General features: G+C 49.3%; 1 protein-coding gene across 7 annotated transcripts in view; it reads right to left on the minus strand.

The window, feature by feature from the left end:
- Window positions 1-20,216, minus strand: part of EIF4G3 (eukaryotic translation initiation factor 4 gamma 3) — a 130,979-nt gene that overhangs the window by 70,514 nt on the left and 40,249 nt on the right. For 6 of the 7 annotated variants that reach the window (XM_065855405.2, XM_071798466.1, XM_065855404.2 and 3 more), the window contains exons 3-4: window positions 18,807-18,950; window positions 2,106-2,201 (exon numbers count right to left, since the gene is read on the minus strand). In XM_065855405.2, coding sequence (XP_065711477.2) covers window positions 2,106-2,201; window positions 18,807-18,950 — 240 coding nt within the window. The remainder of the gene's footprint in view (window positions 1-2,105; window positions 2,202-18,806; window positions 18,951-20,216) is intronic. The other variant, XM_065855403.2, reaches the window with a different exon arrangement.

Genomic DNA, 20,216 nt, shown 5'->3' on the forward strand with positions numbered 1-20,216 from the left:
TCCGTCCGCTCGAGGAAGCGGAATTGGGGTGATCTGCCACCTTCCTCGTCCCCTCCTCACCCTCCCCTCGCCACCAACAAACAAAAGACGGGTTAAAAATTAAATGTAAAAAAAAGAAATCAAAAGTAAATCAAGCCCAGAACAGAATGCAAGAGGAACTTGGCCTTGCATTCGTTTGGGGGTGGGATGAGATGCGATGGGTGCGGCGTTTGGTCATGGGGTGGAGATGGGCAGGAGCAGCGTGATGGCAAACACAGGAGAGCTTCCAAATCAAACAGAAAAATGGCTGACGGTGCGGACAAATTCTACCTCAATAACGGGGCCAAAACTCTGCAATTTGACAGATTTTCCGGCCAAATTTCCTGAAGGTGTTATCCCAAAGTCGCCCTGGTCTCCGTCCTGCGCCAGGTCAGACCCTTCCCACTGCACCGGGGCCCCTGCGGCGCCCCCCGACCCGGCGGAAAGCGCCGGGGCAGCTCATGCTTTTAGCAAAGAAGCAAAAAAATCAGTGCATTTCTGTAGATCAGCCAACGCAAAAATAATAGATGTGGTCATAATCATAATTAAAAAAGAATAATAAATTAAAGGACGAAATAAAACCGGTGCCGTCGGCACAATTGCCTGCAAGAAGGAGTACAGTTTGTTATATTGCTTACAATGCAGTATTTTATCCAGCCTCTTCCAGCCAGGGACCTGTAAACCGGACTCTGTTCCAAAACCTTCCTCCTCTTCCAGTTGTCTGTGCAATGTATTGGCACTGTCCTGCTGGGCTGTCAAAGAAACTGGTTTAGAGACGCAGCTCTTCAGTCAGGCTTGTGCTCCAGTTCTAACCACGTCAACTCGCTGGTGCCTTTCCACCATTCGAGGGAAAGGAGATGATTATACTTACTGAGCAAAGAGGGGTTTAACCATCACTATCGCACGGTACTGAGCAGATAAAGGAAGGGGGGGTGCTGTGCACATCATGGAAACTTCAGCAAAACTGGTGTTAATTGGTTCGTTCATGACAGAGAGGTTAACGAGCATCTGAATTAACCCTCCTGTGACTCCTTGGAGGTGAAACCTCCAGAATTAGGGAAAGCGCATCAGTGTGGCTGCGCACGGGGGAATTCTTGCCCTGTACATATATATATATATCTATATGTATATATACCTGTTCTGCAGATAAACACGAGATTCCTGTCTGGGAGGTTTTGCTGCCATGGAGCAGCAGTTTTTCTCTTACTTTAAAACAAGAAGAGTGCTGGGAAGGTAAAAGGAGTTTTAGGTAACCTGGAAGCATTGTGACGTGAATACTGATCTGTGAAAGGTGCAGGGATTGCTGCTCCCTTGGCTCCATGCGGCCTGAGACACCGGGACTGTCAATAATGCACCGGGACGGTCAATAATCCACTGGGATGGTCAATAATCCACCGGGACGGTCAATAAGCTCCCTAAGGCCCTTGGAGGGTCTCCTGCTGTTGCGTGGAACTGCGCTACTAGCACAAATTCCCCCCCAAAAAGAGCCTGGTTTGTGGAAGCGAAGTCCTACGGTAGCAGAGTAGTGTTACAATATACACCCATAAAATAAAATTAATGAAAATAAATCACAGAGGACAATCAAACCTGAGGTTGGGTGAAAAAGGGGCTCCCGACAAAAAGAGGTGGGGATGGAAGCTCTGGGTGAAAAGTGGGAGGTGCTGGTGGAAATAAGGGGAAATAACACCCAGAGGCCACAGAGAATCGCTTTGGTTTACTGAGCTTTGGGCTTTAGGAAATACCTCCTTAAAGAAAAAAATACAAATAAAAGAAAATGAAGGAAAGAGAAAGATTCTGGGAATGCATCTAAACTCTAAAATGAGGTGAAGCTGAAAGCAACTACACTAAAAATAAATCGTGTTATTTGGATGTAGATGAGAATCCATCGGTTCTTTGCTGATAAACCACTTGAAAAGGTAAATCGTGCTACCAGGGTAGAGTGTGAAAAATTCAATGGAAATTTGCCATTTGGAACGTGCTTCCAGACTGAAGTTCAGAGAACCGGCCAAGACACACACGGACAGACGGACAGACACCCAAACGAGGAAAAAAAGCCCGTAAAAGGAAGAAAATGAGGGTTCTCTTACCGGCGAGCGGGTCTGGGGCTGCGTGTTCATGGTCTGCGGGGCCGGGGGATACACCAGCGTGGCCGGGGCCGCATTCTGTCCTGAGGGGTACGGAGCCTGCAGGCAACGAGAAAACGACACCGCAATGGAGTTTAGCCAATAACTCACCCCGAAAGAGGAATTCAAACACGTTATCACGGGCAGCATCGAGATCAAACGACATATAAAAGAGCGGGTGATCATCGTCTTCTCGTCAAGAAGCCTCCTCTGAACCTATTTGCAAGGAAATCCTCATCGGAGTCGCTGAGAAATCCTCCAAAATCAGACAAATGAGAAGAAACAAGCTGAACACGAGCTGCCTTAGTGTTTGCAACGCAACGAAACTGCCCCGAATGGGTCCAGATGTCGGGCCGAGCGCGGGCTGGGGGATTTTCAATAGTTCTGCTGGTTTCCATGGGCTATAACCATTTATCCCACCAGCTGCTCCCCTCGTGTCATCTGCCCAGAGTAACACCAAACTGGAGATGTAGATTACACCATTTAACGAGACATTCAGGAATAACTTTATGGAGCACCGTTTTCCCTTTTTCTTTTAATATAAATATATATATATAAAAATTAACTATTTTTAAAAATAGATCCTTATTGCAATGGCACAAACCCCGTTGCCGCAGCCTCGGCTTTCAAGAGGAACCGGTCCCAACGCGCCGCCCTGCATCTCCTGCCCAACCTCACCACAAATCTGCTCTAAAACATCGCGATAACCTGCTGAAAAACCCTCGTCTTTGAATTTCATGGCCCTTGCGTTAAAATTCAAGAGCAAATCTAAGGAATAAAGGGAAATATTTGAGTGCGTATGGAGGTATCGAGATGCTTCACGGCACCAGCCCGCAGGGGCATCTCGGGGTGTCTTTGATTTGAACTGGGCTGTGCTTGATTTGAATAATTAAGCTCTTGAACAATAAAACTGAAGGTGTAGTTGGGAGGTCGAAGCTGTTTGTATGATGGAAAGGAAAAGAGAAGCCTATAAAACTTGAGCTACCAAGAGGGGCGACCCAGCATGAAACCACAAGCTCTGGTTTAGGCGAATAGCTCAAGGAGCGGTGTCGAGACAACGCAAAACGTGCTGGAACAACCACAAAACGTGCTAGAAAACACACAAAAAGTGCTGTTTCTAGAAAGAAAGTCCTGAAGTGTGTGAAACTTCGAGTTTGAATTAACAAACCACACCAAACATCATCAGGTGTGCTCTGACTTCCAAGGTAGAGCCAACCAGTCCTTCCAATGTGTAGGATGTGGGTATGTAAGGAAAATAAAGCCATTTAAAAGACTGGGTTTGGAGCAAGAATGAGCAGTGTCCTGGGCCTCCATGAGACACCTGTTAACTCTCTTTTTCTTCTATTTCGTCCCCCTGCTTAATCTCCCGCTGATCACAACGTAAGATCAACAGAAACGTAGTTTAGAAACAATCCAACCAAGGGATTTCGCACGTTGTTCTGGGTCGAAGACACGACAGAAGAGCTCATCTCCGAGCACATCGCTAGATCTTTGCCATGATTTAGGACACCAAAGCGCACCTGGGGGAATATTGAGCTGAAGACCGTTGTTGTGTGGTGGTTTATGTGTCCATGTAGCAGCAAAGACTCTGGTTCGAGAGCAATTAAACGCTTTAATCAGCGCCCGTAACCCATGGCAGGGGAGCAGGGCAGGTTTTCCATTGCCCATCCTCTCCGGGAGCTCATTTGCTCCAAATACCTCCAACCACATCTGCATTAACAATTAATTAACGAGAAGTCTTCTAATTGTTTGAACACGTCAGATGCAGCATCATATATTTGCCCCTTTTATTTGCAATTCTGCTTTAGCTCTTGGTGCCCATGCTGGATAACGACCCGTATCTTGGGCACCACCGTGGCACGGCGGAGGTTAATCAAGTGCTAACGAGACGTGGGGAAACTCTGGGGTCTTTTTGGCCACAACCTAGAGAAGTCATCCTGCATTGGGAGTGTGTCGCTGGTGACTTTGCGCACCCGGGATCCCATCTCAATGTGAGATTCAAGCTTCTTCCCTTGGAGGACCCACAGATTTTGGTGGGGATGGACCAGCTGAGCACCAGCTCTGTACCTCCAAAAGAGACACGTTACCATCCTGCAAAACCCCAAGAAAACACCCACTCTTCTCCCGCTTCTTCAGGCTCATAAAGTATGTTTTCTTCAGGCTTAACTTGCACACAACCGAACAAAACCTGCATCAGATGTAACTCCTGCGCTGCCCCAAAGTCCTTCCCCACCTCCCAACCAGCCCCGGCTTTCTCCAAATTGCTCAAGCAAAAGGGAATTTGAAGGAAAGGAAAAGCTACTGCTGAGCCTTATAAAATGAGGAGTTTTAGCAGAAAGACACTAATCAGACATTTTTCCATCGCTGGCCACCTAATAACGGACATCACGGCTGAGACGCCGAGTCTTAAATCCACTTTAGTTTTTAAACCCTGTCAGAATAAGTACGGCGCTCACTCCTCAATAAAGACAAAAAGCATATAAAGGCTTAAACAGCAGCCAGGTAAGGGTTTCTGCGATTAAACTGTCATCAAAACAAGGTCGTTTTGGACGATCGGTGCTGTTTGTGACACAGGCGACCCAACGGCAGCGGTGAGGAACAGCCCACCGGAGACAACCGACGTCACCCAAGTGAACCCATTGCACAACCATTACACAGCAAAAAGCGCTTCAAAGCACGCAGAGGTTTGTCTGAGCTGCTGTTTGTGTTCAAACTACAACGGGGGGGGGAAATAAGAGGATAAAAAAGTGCTTTATAAATTTCTGCGGGTACTAAGTTCACATATAAATACTAAAAAAACAACCACCGGAGTAAATCACTGCACTGTTGCTTTTCGGCCAAGTCAGCTGATTAAATGTATTGCATAAATTCGTCTGTCAAAAGGCATTTTTCCTGCGCCAAGCGTCTAAATGGGTTCACGCGGTACCCAGGATCACGTGCGGTCACGCTGGAAATGCTGGAACCGAGGGAGAGGTGAACAAACAAAGAGACCGGGAGGAAACGCTCCGAAACTCCCTAAATAAACTCCCAGGGAGGGGAAGGAAATATCTCCATGTATCAAAACTTTGGCTCGGAAACATTTCAATTGAAACCCCTGAGGTTCAAATAACCGAGCAGCCCGAGCTGGAACGGAGCGGAGGCTGCTGAGCTGCTCCGCTTGCCAGGCGGAATTATTGGCTCCCTTAAAGCTTCATCTTTGTGACTTTATATCTCTGATGTTATAATAATGCGGTAATAATTCTGTGTTCAACTTGCTGGGAAAACTCTTCAGGTCTGCGCAGTTTCCACTTGGTGCTGCTGACTGCGCTACGGCAAAGGAAAAGATGAAACCATCGCGAGCAGAAAACGGATGAAAAAGAAGTTATTCTTAGATGAGGTGGTTAATAAACACGGAGCCCGCTGCGTAACACGACTCCCTCGGTACTGCCTGTACTGGGAATAAACAGGCAAAGTACACACATCGGGTTCTGAAAGAGCTGAGTCACGCAGCTCTGCCTCCCGCAGCCGCCGCAAAGGGGATTTTTGGAACAAACCCCTTAAACCCCCAAGCAAAAAGGTGCCGCTCGCTGAACTTTCCACCCCGGGTGGCGCAGCCGGGTTTGCGTGGGAAGGGGTTAAACCCCATGGGTGTTTCGTGGATCCTCTCGGTCTGTATTTGCTGGAGTTCCACGCGAGGAGCAGGAAGGGTCCGGCAGCTCCGGCACGTGACGGTGACTCAGGCGCCCGCCGCCCTCCTGCCAGCACCGGCACCAGCGCCGCGACCTTGGGCGAGAAGAACCTCTGGGCTTCCAGTGACTCCCCGGTGACACCAACGCAGGGCCGCGCTGAGCTGAACTCGGCTGAACGGCAGCTGAAAGCTTTTTAATCTCTTCGGGAGGAACGTGGTGGTGCGAGCAAAACATTTTCTGACAATACAAAGGGTGCAGAGCAACATTTGCTGTGCGTGGCGACAACAGAACGCAACGGGATTCTTCCCCGGGGATAGAAAACACCACGCCTTGCCGTGGTGGTTCGGATCTCTGCACCCACAGAGTCCCCAGGTGAAGCTTAAAGTGTCACTACAGGGACTTCCAAAAAGATTTTGAACCGTTTGACGTTGAAATGTAAAATATCCTAAAAAGTGCGTTGGGTGGAAACAGAAGTGCTGCGAGATCCAGCTCTGCCCCCACGCCACCCCCAAATTAAACCACACGCGCTCTGGACGCCCAGGTGTTCCTGCACCGAGACACTGACCCAGTTAAATGCTAAATATCGATTAAAGCCACAGCGGGTGGGCACTTAGAGCCACGCTCAGTGTGCTTTACACAGAGGGGTCCTGTCCCTACATTCATCAATCCTTATCCATCCAAGCTCCCCAAGACAGACAGAGCGCTCATCCCCGCGTGGCTGTTTCCCGTTCATCCCCATTTTCCACAACCACATTCAGTTTTCAGGACTATTTTCCTCCAGACAAACCACATCTTCAAACCTCTCAGAGTTTTCTCCCCGTGTCCCCGGCCGGCCGGGGTTTGCCCTCGGGTGCGGGTGAAGTTCCCGCAGCAGCGGGAGGCACCGCTCGGTTCACACGCGGGACGGCGGTGCCAGCGAGGATGAAGCTTCTCATTGTGCACCGCGGGTTATTTGTTGAGTCCTGGGATCGAACGGCTGAACGGCAGCGACCGTGCGGGACCCACACGCCGAAATCCCGCAGCATAAGGCGTCTATCACATTACATCACGTTGTTTTCTTCTGTTTTTAAAATCTGATAGGAAAAGCAGCGTTATTGCCAGACAGGGACCACAGCGCCCGGCCCAGGCGCTCCTGCAGCTGCAGCGCTCAGGAAAGGCTCATTCTTGCAGCCGCATGCTGACTTAAAACACATCAAGTAACAGATTAAGAGATTCATCCTCGTGCCATCCCCTTCACCATCCTCCTGCTGTGGAGGTGATGGAATGGGGGGTGAAGCGGCTTGTGACCTAAAATTAATATGTTGGCGATGGATGAAATAAAATAGGTTTTAAGTGAGTTACTGGTGGCATCTCTGGGACACCCAGGATTCAAATACCTGTTAGTGACCTGTGGGAAGAGCTCAGCTAGCAAACAATTCGGTATTTTAACCCACCTGCACTCATAAATCAACACCACAGAATCACAGAATCCCAGAATGTGAGGGGTTGGAAGGGCCCTGGAAAGCTCATCCAGTGCAATCCCCCATGGAGCAGGAACACCCAGCTGAGGTTCCACAGGAAGGGGTCCAGGCGGGTTTGAATGTCTGCAGAGAAGGAGACTCCACAGCCTCCCTGGGCAGCCTGGGCCAGGCTCTGCCACCCTCACCAGGAACAAGTTTCTTCTCATCTTTAAGTGGAACCTCCTGTGTTCCAGTTTGCACCCATTGCCCCTTGTCCTGTCACTGGTTGTCACCCAGAAGAGCCTGGCTCCATCCTCCTGACACTGCCCCTTTCCATATTGATCCCCAGGAATGAGTCCCCCCTCAGTCTCCTCTTGTCCAGCTCCAGAGCCCCAGCTCCCTCAGCCTTTCCTCACACAGGAGATGCTCCACTCCCTTCAGCACCTTCATTGCCCACCACCAAGAGCCAAAACAGCCCCAGGAAACCTTCCCAGTGTGTCCGGTCTCAGTTTTGCTCAGGGTTACAATATCAAGCCCGAAACACCCACCTCGGTGACAAACACAACAAAACCAGGACACCCACATCATTTCAGCGGCCCTTCCAACACATCCCAGCAACAAAGTCTTGAGGGAAGGAGAAATAAGGGCCAAACCAGCTCCCAAAACTGCCTGCAGTCAGCAGAACAGGGTCAGGCAGACGTGGAAGCTGCTGTCTGCAATGACTTGGATAACGGGAATTATTTGAGTAGAGCAGGAAAAAGATCTGTACTGCCTGTAATATACAGAACCAGCTCATCTGCAAATATTACAAACGATGGAGAAGCTTGGATTATTAAATTTATTCATTTCCTCTCAAATAACGCAGAAAAGCACATTCGCACTCTACTCCTATCGCAGCTTTAAAAATAGCACCAGGATTAAACCAATAAACAATTCCCCTCTAAACGCTCAGCGTTTGGCTTTCCTTATTTCCAATGATACCTCAGCTGCGTTGCAAACGAGACATCAGATTAAACACAAGTCCCCATTCACAGCTACACGCTCAAATACGCAGGGTTTTTGGTATCTATCACAGCAAGGATTTCATATTTTTTAAGCAGCTCATTTGCTAATTAACCAGCACCACTGGAATCAGCTCGTCCTGCTCACAGCACCTCTGCACAATGGAAACACGCGGCGGTTCAACTCTGCTGTGTCTCGGAAAATGCACGTGAAAGCACCCTGGGTTTCTGCATATATCGGTATCTAATACTTGGAATATTCAAAACCTCATTAAAATCAATGGTGTGAATACCAAAGCTCTTCTCTGACACTGAATAAGCTGCGCAGCTTGAGGTTTTCTGCTTTCCAATAGAATTTAACGCAATTACGGCGCAAATAAACCCGCTGGATGGGACCGGGGTGACCCGATACCAAAGCTCTGCCCGTGGGAGCCCCACGGTTTGGATGGGGATGGGAGCAGAGAGCGAACAGGAACGCGAGCGCCGGCTGCGGATATTTCAATACATCGGGTTATTGCAAAAGCCATTTCATTAACAGGTCGATACTCTGATAACTCCAGGTGTCTCGCTCTATAGAAGTGGATTTTTGGGATTCACTAAATCGAAGACTATAACGTTGCTCCTGCTTGCAAGCCTGCCCATTTCCATCCCCAAAATCCCCCATGTGGGTAAATACAACACTCAGCCTTTAAAAGGTTAAAACCTCCTGACCCAGGAGGAATTGCTGCTCTCCCCATTCTTATCTCAACTCCAGGTAAATCCCCTGTGCCATCACCCGCCCCGCTACGTGTTTACCAACCTCCTCCTGATGGTTCCGTGTGATTTAGCGTCACGCGTTCACCTGGGCAAAGGCGGCAAGTGGGGAAACCGAGTCACAATTAACACCCGCATGACTACGGGTGTTCTTCCTACTTCAGACACCAATAATCGCATTCCCACCAAGGGAAGGAAGCGAAGGAAACGCCATTTCCTCTTCCCTGGACAAAGACGGTTTGTGCAAGGACAATACAGACACAGACACGCAGCCCTGTCCTTCCTGCTTAACACACTGTGCTCACTATTCCTGAGGGGCATTAGGGAGGAGGAGGGTGAAAGAAAAAGACAGAGCGCGTCCTTATTTTACGCACTATCTCCCCAAAATTCAGGCTTACCGTGTGTTTCTAACGCAATAATTGCAATTGTTTTATGCTGTGAATCTCAGCAAACAGCCCGGTTTACCAAGTGCCTTTCACTTGTCCTATAGAATTTCATTCCGGTTTAACATAAGATGAGCTTGGAGGATGAATCCTTGGGTCACAACAGCAAGTTCGACCCTTTCCTCCTATTCCTACACCAAACAAAAAGCTCCCTGAATTTGTCACCTTCTACTTTAAGGATGTTTCCTCAAACCCCGAGTAGACACTTGGACTAGATCATCTCCAGGTACCTCCCAACCTCAACCATTTTAATCGATGGTAGAAATCAGATGAAATGTTCACATTTCACTGCGTGACGCTGAAGCTCAGAAACACCACTGTGTGTAACTGTGCGAATCCAGCCAATTTAAAGCACGTAAATAAACTCCTGGTTTCTAACGGCACCATAAGGGGTCTGTGGAGAACACGGGTACGGTCCTTCCAGGCTACAAGGAGCACAAAGCGGAATTATTGCTCCGGAACCATCAAACCCTTATGGGTTCTTTGTCAGGAGCAAAAAAGAGCACCATGTTATTCTGGATTTCGAACCTCAAATCCTCTGTGCTGATGGTATAAACAGCTCCAGAGATGATGCAAACTGGCTGAAGGGAAGAAGCCAGAGAGTCGTGGTCAGTGGGGCAGCGTCCAGTTGAGGCCTGGATCCAGTGCAGTGCCTCAGGGGTCAGTACTGGGCCGGTATTATTCAATATATTCATCAATGATTTGGGTGAGGGAACAGAGTGACTGTCAGCAAGTTTGCTGGTGACACCAAGCTGGGAGGAGTGGTGACACTGGAAGCTGTGCTGCCATCAGAGACCTGGACAGGCTGGAGAGCTGGGTGGGGAAAAATTTAATGAAATAGAACAAGGGCAAGTGTAGAGTCTGGAATCTGGGCAGGAACAACCCCAGGTTCCAGTGTAAGTTGGGGAATGAGCTATTAGAGAGCAGTGTAGGGGAAAGGGACCTGGGGGTCCTGGGGACAGCAGGGTGACCATGAGCCAGCACTGGGCCCTTGTGGCCAGGAAGCCAATGGTACCTGGGGTGGGTTAGAAGGGGGTGGTCAGTAGGTCAGAGAGGTTCTCCTGCCCCTCTGCTCTGCCCTGGGGAGACCACACCTGGAATATTGTGTCCAGTTGTGGCCCCTCAGTTCCAGAAGGACAGGGAACTGCTGGAGAGAGTCCAGCGCAGCCACCAAGATGCTGAAGGGAGTGGAGCATCTCCCGTGTGAGGAAAGGCTGAGGGAGCTGGGGCTCTGGAGCTGGAGAAGAGGAGACTGAGGGGGGACTCATTCCTGGGGATCAATATGGAAAGGGGCAGTGTCAGGAGGATGGAGCCAGGCTCTTCTGGGTGACAACCAGTGACAGGACAAGGGGCAATGGGTGCAAACTGGAACACAGGAGGTTCCACTTAAATACGAGAAGATGCTTTTTCATGGTGAGGGTGTCAGAGCCTGGCCCAGGCTGCCCAGGGAGGTTGTGGAGTCTCCTTCTCTGCAGACATTCAAACCCGCCTGGACCCCTTCCTGTGGAACCTCAGCTGGGTGTTCCTGCTCCATGGGGGATTGCACTGGATGAGCTTTCCAGGGCCCTTCAACCCCTGACACTCTGGGATTCTGTGATTTTTCAATTCCCCATCATCACAGGATGACCAATGGTTCTCCAGTCCTTCAACTGCTCCTTCTCCCCAGATTTATTTAATTGCAGGGATATTTTATGATTTTATGTCCTCTACATCTATAAAACGTAGCCTGTATCAAGCTCTGACTTTTTGTGCTGTCTTGGGTGTTTATCAGGACATATTCTCCCTTCTGCGACACGTCGTGTTTGTTTAAAAACACCGGATTTTCTGGAGCAAGCAAGACAACATCCATTAGAGTGCCCGGAACAGAAGCTATTGGTACAGAATGGTAATTATTAAACATAAGAGAATGGCAAGGCGCAGTAAAGTCTGAAAAGCATCAAAATAAAGCCCAGTCCAAGCGACTGGGAGGACAGAAAAGACGCACAGAAAAGTCGTGAAGAAAGGAATGTGTAGAAATGTAAAGCAGATACAGTGGGGTTGGTTTTCCTTCCCTTGTTAAAAAGGCTGTTTCTAGTCCTTCTGAAGTGCAGAAATATTAAAACTAATTCATTCATCCACCTACCTCCTCCCTTTGGAAAGTCAACTGTTTCCAAGGTTAAATAATTATTGAAGGTAATAGCGTTAATTGAAGGTACATTACGCCTTCCCCACTATCCCCCATTCCCCCTCCTGCAGCTTTCACACCCAGTTGCTCCCCTCAGATTAGAAAACACCCCTGGATTTGCGTTTCCCTACACAAAATCACCCCAAATTCCAAAAGGCACCACCAGCAGCTGCTGCGACTTTATGTTCCCAGCCCAGATTTGTCCAGATTTCAACTAAGGAGGTAAAAAGCACATCAATTAATCACAAATAATGAAATACGTTAGATGAGCAAATACTGCCAGCATTATTAACCCCATCAAAAACCCGCTAATCCTATTACAAAACAGAGAGTTCAGCGGCGCTTCCAGCCGGTCTCAAACACAAAGGCCAAAAGGAGATTACGCTTCTGGATTTATCAGCTATTAAATAACTCGCATTTTCAAACCTCCACCTGCCGTTGGCTGCTCCTGCAAGCTCGGAATTACCGAGCTGCATTTAAAGTACCTGTTGGGCAGAGTCTTGACCTGACGGACAGAAGAAAACACACGAGAACAAGCGTATGCACTAGGGTCAAGTTCTTGACTCCTCATTAAACACGTCTCTGGGAGGCAGGTTTTTTGCCTACAAAGCACCGTTGAGAGCTTGTTGTTAAATATTCTTCACTCTCATTATTTGGTATGGACAGAAGAGCCAAGAAGCCAGAATGGGCTGTTGGGAGGTGGGAGAGGGGCAGCACACGTGGGCAAACGTCTCCCCCGGCCAGTCCAACCCTGATGTACACAAGGAGGGTTTAATCTTTCATTCTGCATCCACATCATCGTGGCTGCCAAGACAATCGCTCAGTGATATCCCAACTGACAGCTCTACCTGCTCCGCCACGTACGGGATTCCACGGGTATTTAACCTGCATGAAATCTGCTGTAGAATCACAGAATCATTTTGCTTGGAAAAGGCCCTCAAGATCAAGAGTGCAACCATAACCCAGCCCTGGCACTGCCCCATGTCCTGAGAACCTCATGTCCGTCTGTCCAGCCCTCCAGGGATGGTGACTCCAGCACTGCCCTGGGCAGCCTGTTCCAATGCCCCACAGCCCTTTGAGGAAGAAATTGTTCCCCACATCCAACCTCAACCTCCCCGGCGCAACTTGAGGCCGTTTCCTCTCGTCTTATCACTTGCTATGATGGAACGATGGGTTCAGCTCCTCCAGTCTGCCCCACAACAAAGGATGTGGGCAAATATCCCACCCCATGCCCGCGCATCCTGCCCCACACCTGACCATCCCAACCTGGGGTGAAGTACGCGGGTGAGCATCCCATCCTGTGCTCAAGCAGAGAATCACAGAATCATTTTGGTTGGAAAAGCCCCTCAAGATCACTGAGTCCAACCATAACCCCCCCGGCACTGCCCCATGTCCTGAGAACCTCATGTCCGTCTGTCCAGCCCTCCAGGGATGGTGACTCCAGCACTGCCCTGGGCAGCCTGTTCCAATGCCCCACAGCCCTTTGGGGAAGAAATTGTTCCCAGATCCAATCTAAGATTGGCCCTTCCATAAACCAAGTTGGTTCTCGGACAGAAAAGCTCTCAGCGTGGAGAGCTCCCCACAAAGCTTTAGAGAACCAACTCCGGCCAAGGTGCTCACAAAAGATGCTCTTCTAACACAGAAAATGACTGACAGGGCATTTGTACAAATGAGACCATGAAATTAGGGAGCACCTTGTGCTCCAAGGGACGTGAAGGTTTATATCTGACTTTACACAGAGTCCACATGGACTCGGATCATGAGGAGCAGCTTCATTTGCGGGAAGACAAGGGTAACGTAAGAAAATGCAGAAGGTACCTGTGTACTCCGGGATCCAACAGCGACCGCAACACCCGCTGCATCCCAGGGTTATCACAGGGCACGAATGGACGGGATCACAACCAAATTACATTCCTCCTTCTCCAATCTGTTCATAAACATCAGTTGATAAAAGCATCTAAAATCTAAATCGGGCTACGAATGACAGGAGGGAAGTACTGAATAAACATCGTGGTTCTAACAGGGTTCCGCTCCCGTAGGAAGGATCCGAGATAACGGGGGAGAGGTTTGGGGATTGCCGAACGCGCCGCAGATGGCACCCAGACACGATTCCTGGCACAGACCCCAGGCCCGAAGGCACCGAGGAATGTCTCGCTGCCCTTACAAACGCTCACTTAGCAATGGTGACATTTTTGAGGGCCAGAATGAGACCACAAAACTCTTTTCACTCCAGGCAAAGAAGCAGATGGAAACAAGCTCCAGCGAGTACAATCTGTTTGGGATTTAAATCTGCCACCTAAAAGTCAAGGTCTCTGTACAGCAAGATCCTGAGAATTCAGCTCTTCGCACTTTTGTTTTCCGCGGGGGTCTCTCGACACCGTTAGGAACGGATAAAGATTATTAAACACAGCTGTCAATAACTACAGCAGCTTCCGAGTAAGGTGTCTGTGGATGCCACGGGGTCCTGTGCTCACCGCATACTCCGTCGTTCCGGCCCAAGCAGCAGCCGTGGGCACGAAGCACCGATGTGCTCAGCGCACAGCGTGTTCCTAATGAGCTAAAGCTTCCCTGATCGCGGAGGGAAGTCCCGGCGCCGCGTTCCAAGCGCGGCCAGCGGGCGCTCCCAAACCGCCGCCCCGACTGCGGGAATCCCTCGGCACGCACGTCAGAGCCCGCGGTTTTAGAGCTGAGGTGGAGAAAGCCAAGAGTCTTGTCCAAACCATTCCCCTCGTGTTGTTTCATCTCACACGCCAGAACCCCACCGCGCTTGTTCCGTGGGATCCTTCAAAACGCTCCAAGGTATGAGAGGGTTGGAATTGTCCTCTCCCGATGGCCTCAGCTTCACACGTCACCTCCTGCTCGTGGTACAGCTGCAGGAGCCTCCTCCTCCTCTTCAACCACCTCTCTGTGCCTCCCTCTGAGCCCCAGTCTGGTTGCTTCGGAAGAGCTTTGCTCTCTCATTATTCCCATCTCGCAGCATGGCCACCCCATAAATTACTGTAACGTAAAGGCGGAGTTGGGGGCAGATTTACAGCGTTTCAGCTGCTCTGCGTTAACCGCCTGTGTGGAAGCTCTTTGCCCGCACCGGACTCTCTCACATCCATCACGGACGAGAGCTCAGGCACAGAGTTACCCTGTGGTGCCCGGCACGCTGTAAATCCCTAATACCTGATCTTGCCAGGCCCGAGGAAAAGCTTCTCTTCTCCTTTTCAATGATTTCTCCTTTCCCCTGCACACTGAGGAAGCAAATTGTCTCCAATCAGCCGCTTCTCTGCACTCTGCAAGGCAAGAAAAGGGGCAGAGGAGACATGTCCCTCCTCCCCAGCCTGTACGAGGGGCCCTTTTGCACAAAGAGCACCAGAAATATGAAATTCAACATACACGGGGCCATATCTGGCCATAACATCACGGCAGCAACATGTGCAGCGCATTCCCCAGCGCTGGCGGAGTTGGGCGCATTCCTGAGAGCAGCGGGATGACTTCAGGGCCCTGGAATTTGGGAAGCAGAACCGCCGGCTCTCGCTGCGGAGCCGGGGGGTGCGACGGCTTCACATCGCGGCCGAGCTCTTCTGCTGCTGCACGAATTCCAGGGTTGGTTGGTATAAAAGACTTTGGAGGAAGTTGACCGGCAAGCCCTTCTCTTGTTTTGGCTACGTCAAATGGAAAAGGTAGAAGAATAAGTGTAAAAGACACCAAATCAGAGCATTGCAGGACCATATGTTTCATAGAAACACAGATGGTTTGGGTTGGAGGGACCTTCCCAGCTCCCCCAGTGCCACCCCTGGGACATCTTCACCAGCTCAGGATGCTCAGAGCCCCGTCCAGCCTGGCCTGGGATGGCTTTGTCTCAAGAAAGTTAAAGGAAAGGCAGCTACAAAGGTACAATGTACACTTACACCTGACTTTTCTTCCCACAGGACACACGAAACACCCCCACGTCTCCCGTGTGCTTCCCAAACCGCTCTCACAGGCCGCTCGATGCGACGCTGCCTGTTTGGCACGCACAGGTTCCCAGACCTATGAGGGGACACAGGCTCCTTTTCTCGCTTATCTGCAGTTTAAGATCCAACCTGGATCAGCCAGGACAGCGAGGGGACCGCCGGTGGACCCTTCCATCGCTCAGAGCCACTGTGAGCGCACAGACGAGTAAAACACGCTCCACCTCTGGCAAAAGTATTTTTAGACCTATGTGATATTTGAAACCCCAAACCACACACAACTATTTTCATTCACTACCGCCCGAACAGCAGCCCCTCCATCGGAAAGACTGGGGTTGACGAGTGTTTATTAAGTCGCAGCTCTAGTGGAGAAATCAATGCCAATCAGGTTCTAATTTAAATGAAGTGGTCTCCTCCTCACCGTTTTAATTACTCTGTAAACCAAGAAGGCAGAGAGCGCTCGCCATGCACACACACGCTGCGCTCAGCACCGCTGGACGAACACAAGCCCTTTGGTCAATGTTCAATCATCAGGTTAAAACACAGAGTGGTTTGTGAAGTGTCGTATCGCCGTGAAGAAATAAAATGAGTTCATCAGAATATCACAATAGCTCGGGTCCCGTTATCTCCAAAGCAGGATGGAAGGGGACCAAGATTCGGACAAAGGGAACAATTACAGCATGGAAAAGGTCTCAAGTGATGAGAGATTTAAGGGATTTTGATTGTTTATCTAAAAGAAAACAAAATGAAGCCACTGTAGGAGTTCACAAAACTCCAGGCGGTCTGGAAATAGGAAACTTCCACTCACCTCATTTTTCAATTTGAGTACAAGGTGCCGTTCAATGAAACCACAGGAGATGCACTGAACAGGTAACGCTTTCACCCATCACCCCGCTCAACCAGAGAGTTCCTCACCATAACATAATACTGAAACTCAGCACCTGACCGGGCTGAAGTGAGATATCCCGAAGAACATCCAGAATTCCAGTGTTAACAAAAAGCAACTCAAAGTTCATGCAAACCCTGACAGCTCAGGGCTACAGAAAACTTTCTGCGGGGACGTGTAACCCTGGAACTGTTGATGTGAATGAGCTATTAGAGAGCAGTGTAGGGGAAAGGGACCTGGGGGTCCTGGGGACAGCAGGGTGACCATGAGCCAGCACTGGGCCCTTGTGGCCAGGAAGGCAATGGGACCTGGGGTGGGTTAGAAGGGGGTGGTCAGTAGGTCAGAGAGGTTCTCCTGCCCCTCTGCTCTGCCCTGGGGAGACCACACCTGGAATATTGTGTCCAGTTGTGGCCCCTCAGTTCCAGAAGGACAGGGAACTCCTGGAGAGAGTCCAGCGCAGCCACCAAGATGCTGAAGGGAGTGGAGCATCTCCCGTGTGAGGAAAGGCTGAGGGAGCTGGGGCTCTGGAGCTGGAGAAGAGGAGACTGAGGGGGGACTCATTCCTGGGGATCAATATGGAAAGGGGCAGTGTCAGGAGGATGGAGCCAGGCTCTTCTGGGTGACAACCAGTGACAGGACAAGGGGCAATGGGTGCAAACTGGAACACAGGAGGTTCCACTTAAATTTGAGAAGAAACTTGTTCCTGGTGAGGGTGTCAGAGCCTGGCCCAGGCTGCCCAGGGAGGTTGTGGAGTCTCCTTCTCTGCAGACATTCAAACCCGCCTGGACCCCTTCCTGTGGAACCTCAGCTGGGTGTTCCTGCTCCATGGGGATTGCACTGGATGAGCTTTCCAGGGCCCTTCAACCCCTGACACTCTGGGATTCTGTGAAGACTCCCGAACCCCTTTCCATCCTCGCTGGTGCTGTGTCCCAGGTGCTCAGAGGTGAGCAGGTGCTGTGGAAGAACAGAAACTGCTCGTTTTGCTGCTTTACTACCAAACCCCAGCTTTCTAGGAATCCCTGTAACACCACGAGAGGTGAGGCCGGAGCCCGCTCTGCGCACGCACTGACTCAACGGGAAAATATGAAGGGAAGAAAAAGAATTCTTGATTAGAATATTTGTCAAGAGGCTGCCTAGAACGTTCTCTTCCTTCTCGTTATCTGCCACGTGATTAGCCTGACAAGGCTGACCAGGAATGGATTTCTTGATACGTGACACAAGCCAGACAACGTTCGAGGGTTTGCTCTGTGTTCTCCCTCAATCTCCAAACCAGGGACTTTATTTCCAACAACCGTGAAGCAAAGAAACTGCAAGAAACGCCACTAACGCCTTCAAGCTACCTGCGATCTTGATGATACTTCAGCCTCTAATTCCCCACTCCATAAAGGATGAGAATTTGCACCTTTTCTAACGCAGGTTTCCAGTGTTCCCACTGAGTTTTATCTAGAAAGCATAATATGAAGGTGAAGTGTTGTTCCCTACGTGACCTTGTTTGTTTTCACGCATCTCCTGGTCTAAAAGGTCAGCTGCAGTTTAATATTTCATCCAAATTAGAGGCTGGCGGGTCTGGGAGCTGCAGGACTCCGGGTCTCTCAGCTCCAGCCCATCCTCAGCTTCTCATCCCCACTTAACATCTCGTTCTGAACAAAACCACTTACCAGCCGACCTACTCACGTCTTCCTGCTTCATTCCACTTATTTGAACAATGATAAATTAAACAAGAGCAAACGAAACATAAGGCTTTGCTCGGTGCTCTCGCACACCCGCCTGCCCCGATCCCGTATCTCTTACGTCCCCATGTCTCCTGCCCCTTCCTTTTTAACACAAGCTTCTCCACTCACATCAAGACTTATCTCATCAAGACTACAAAAAGCCCAATTTATTCCACATAGCTCACTAAACGCTATTTCTCCGCTCTTATTATAACTCCTATTTATCTCTTCTTCTGCGCCTTTTTTTGGTGATGGGTCCTTTGTCTCGTGTCTTTTATTAGCGTTCATTTTTGTGACTCGTTTTGCTGTCCCCCAGGAGAACGATGGAACTGCAGCGTCCTGTATGAAACATTTGAAACGGCAAAACCCGTGGACATAGGGCACTTTATGGCGTTTAAAACCGCAGTGAGGCCGTGCCCCACAGCACCACCAAGGAACGTTCCTCCATAACTATTTCTTATTATTTTTCAAGTTGCTTTTAGCTTCTATTATGGAATCAACAACAAACCGATGCCCTTGAGCAGTACCCAGAAGGCACCGCAAGCTTCGAGCCACATAAAAGACATTATTCACTAATTAAGTTTGAACCGCTGGTCAAATTTTGAGCAGCAAAGCTGCAAATCAGTGAAAAAGCAAAGCAGGAGGCTCCGGTGCCACTTACCTGCGAAAGCCCGGGGGACGACGCGTGTCCCGGCGGCGTCGCGGCGAGATTGGGGTGTCCCTTATTGATCTCGTGTGCAGTGTAAGGGGATGGGGCAGGAGGACCTGGTTGTCTTGCTACTTGTGTTACCTGTGTGGAGATAAACTGTTAGTAAAACAGAACATTAGTAACGCAATCGGTACAGATACTCAAATCTTTTTAGAGACGAGATAATATTTATCTGGGTGAAACGCTGTACAAGTTAGTTCACTATTTAGATGATTCAGGGAAAGCGGAGGGATCAATAAATCAGAGCAGCGATGGGTAGGAACTGGCTGAGCTTTGCAACCTCCCTTTGACTTCACTCATCTGCTCATCTCCCAGTGATATCAATATTGTGATTTTGCAAAGGGATTCACATCAGCAGCTGCTCAAAATAACAAAATAAGGGGAAAATTGGCATATTCCCTTGCAAAAGGATAATGAGGACTTGACAAAGGGCCTGTTCTCTGAAGGGCTCAACACCAAAGAACGAAGCACCAAAGCAGTTCTGGTTCAGCTTCTCTCCCTCCTCAGCCTCCACTAAAATACCAATGAAAACACACACAGTAAAATGGTGTAAAATGCACTCCCAGCACACAACCTTGCTCCACTGTGCTATCTCCACCACGGAAGTGGTTTAAATAGACTCCATACATGTAAAATAGAACTGAAGGATAAAGAAAGAATCACATCAATATTGGGTGAGACCCCAGCAATTCAACACAAGGCAACCTCTGCAGACTTGGCGAAAGCTCAGAGCCCAGCACTCGCTTTCCACCGCCCTCCGCCCACACCTGTTGTTTGCCCCCAGCACCACTCCAGCAGAGGCGCTGAGCAGCACGACGTGTTCTCCCGAGCCCAGCACCGGCTCCTGTTCCCGGGACACACCACACAGGGGTAGTTTTTCCCATTGAAAAGCTATTTTAGGTCATTCTTCACAGTTCCTTTTATATTTTACATTCATTTACATTTTTACAGCCGTGTGTTCCCACATGCATCGGAATGATGGCTTTTGAAGAATTGACAAAAATAACCTTCTTTATCCCCAAAAAAAGGAGTTTGGGTATTTTTTCAGTGTCGTATGGTGTATATAAGGGACAATATAAACTGGATTATTTATTACAACTGTTTGTGCATTTGTGTTCCTTTGGGTTTCCTTTTTTTGCATACACACACACACATATACACACACACGCACGCACACATATATACACACACACACATATATATACACGCACACAGACGCACGTGCACACACACATATACATACACAGAGACAGACAGACACACACACATACACACACATACATATACACACATACACACATATACACACATAGACACACACACATACATAGACACACACATACACACACATATACACATCTA

This window comes from Patagioenas fasciata, chromosome 23, assembly GCF_037038585.1.
Source record: "Patagioenas fasciata isolate bPatFas1 chromosome 23, bPatFas1.hap1, whole genome shotgun sequence".
In the NCBI taxonomy this organism is placed as follows: Eukaryota; Metazoa; Chordata; class Aves; order Columbiformes; family Columbidae; genus Patagioenas; species Patagioenas fasciata.